The following is a 2,087-nucleotide window of genomic DNA, read 5'->3' as shown; positions in this document are numbered from 1 at the left end:
AAGTAAATAAGAATTGATATGTTGAATCCAAATGTTGATAAGGGTTTTCATATTGTCACCAATTTTGAGGATGTCATATGGTGAAAACGGCATATGTTAAGGTAAACCCATGTTACTGACGCAACATTGCTGTATACAATTGTACTACAAGCATCAAAAGTTGTACGTCGATTGTTATTATTTTAGGTTTACATTTCTTGTAAAAACACTAGCCTATATTAACCACCATCCAAGCATTATACTCTCTCTAGTCTCTTCCCCTCTCTCTAAACCTTCAAAAACTCCATTGATGAAGCTAGAGAGAGAAATCGAAACAGAGCTTCAGTACGAAATTCAACAAGCACACACAGTCTCAGTCTGTGTGTTCTTGTTTGAATCCCACCGTTTGTGTGTGTTTCTGTTTGGGTTTTGATCTTCGTTATGTGAAAAACAGTGCGGGATTTTTGGAGTTGTGAATGTGATTCATTTGAAGAACAGAGAAGATGAAGAAACCAACGAAACCCATATCAAGCCCTGGAAGAACAGAGAAGTTCCCTCCGCCATTGATGAGGTTCTTAAGAAGCAACGTGGGAAGCAAGAGCAGTAACAGAGGAAGAAGATCACGTGCGAGCCCCATGTTCAGATGGAAGAGAAACACAGTTATCGAGACCACACAAGAACCATCTTCCCCTAAAGTCACGTGCATCGGCCAAGTCCGTGTCAGACGCTCCAAGAAAAACAAGAAAACCGCCATCGCCATCGCCACCACCACCACCACCTCCCTCCGCCGCCACCACCCAAGTAACCGCCTTTGTCGTTGCTTAAAAAAACTCAGACCAAAATCGTGTAGAAGCCTTTGGAGCAAATGGGTTTCGTGTTTTCGATGTGGGTATTGCAAAACCTCCAGAGATTCACATGATTCACCGGTGATTGAAGCTTCTCCGACATCTGCTCCCCGAAACGTCTCCGGCGACAATGGCGATGACGACGAAGAAGAAAAAGAAGTTGAAGATTTGACTGTAGAAGCTGATAATCAGGGCTTGATTTCACGATCACCACCCCGAAATGCATTTCTGTTGACAAGATGCAGATCTGCTCCCTACAGATCTTCTTCATTAGCAGGTAAGTTTTGGGAATCAACAGGCGGAGAAACAGGGGAGGAAGAAGTTAAAGAAAAAATTAAAAATTTGAGGATCGAAGAAGAAGAAGGAGAAGAAGAAGTTATTGGGAATGAAAATGGAGAAATGAATGAAGAAAGTACATGTAATAAAAGTAATGAGGTTGAAAAATTGAAAGCAATCAAAGCTGCGCCATTGATTCTGAGCAGGTGTAAATCAGAACCAGCAAGAACATGGGATCGGATTCTTGTATGAGTTTGACTTGTGTAAACTTTTAATTGTGATTAATCGGTCAATCTTTTGTTTTCATTTTTATTTTTAGTTTGTCTTATTTCTAAATATATATATTTTTTAGTCTTTTTTTCCTATCTAGTTGGATTAATTAATCATATAAAATATAAATTTTGTAAAAAGGTTTACGAATCCAAGAATTGTAATCAATGTATACATTTTTTTTTTAACATAATCAATGTATACATTATCATGACAATTTTATTAAGTTAAATAATACATAATAATTAATTGTTCAAATTTATTACGAAGTATATAGTATACTCAATAACAACAAAATACGTTATGGATTAATTTCTTACCAAATACATGAAACTTGTATATATGGAACCTTTACAGCTTTACTTACCATTTTTTCTATATGGACTTCCATAATATCGAAAAGAAACCAGTTAAGGAGCCTTATATATGGGGATTTGCATATATTATAAGGAAATTATTATTTAAAAATCGTATATTTTTATTATTTAAATATTGTTTCTTGTTTTCTTTCTATAATGTATTTAAATAAGAAGTTATTCTTTTAACTGAATACAATGGACAAGTTGACGTCAACTGGAACACGTGTGGGATCATGAAAATTGAATATAAATTAGAAATATGATATTGGGAAATTATGGCTAGAAATATACGACGGAATCTTTGAACTTATTTTTGGTTATTTATTTTCCAAAAAAATAAATAAATTCTATAGAAAAT

General features: G+C 34.9%; 1 protein-coding gene across 1 annotated transcript; it reads left to right on the top strand.

Moving 5' to 3' along the window:
- The first annotated feature begins 236 nt into the window (after positions 1-236).
- Positions 237-1,465, top strand: LOC145119101 (uncharacterized). The gene has a single exon (XM_079054732.1). The coding sequence runs from the start codon at positions 483-485 to the stop codon at positions 1,350-1,352; it is 870 nt and encodes a 289-aa protein (XP_078910858.1). The 5' UTR covers positions 237-482; the 3' UTR covers positions 1,353-1,465.
- Positions 1,466-2,087: the final 622 nt, after the last annotated feature.

This window comes from Lactuca virosa, chromosome 6, assembly GCF_052849685.1.
Source record: "Lactuca virosa cultivar CGN04683 chromosome 6, Lactuca_virosa_CGN04683_v6, whole genome shotgun sequence".
In the NCBI taxonomy this organism is placed as follows: domain Eukaryota; kingdom Viridiplantae; phylum Streptophyta; class Magnoliopsida; order Asterales; family Asteraceae; genus Lactuca; species Lactuca virosa.
The sequence above is the reverse complement of the archived record's forward strand: the minus strand, read 5'-3'. Positions and strand labels throughout refer to the sequence as shown.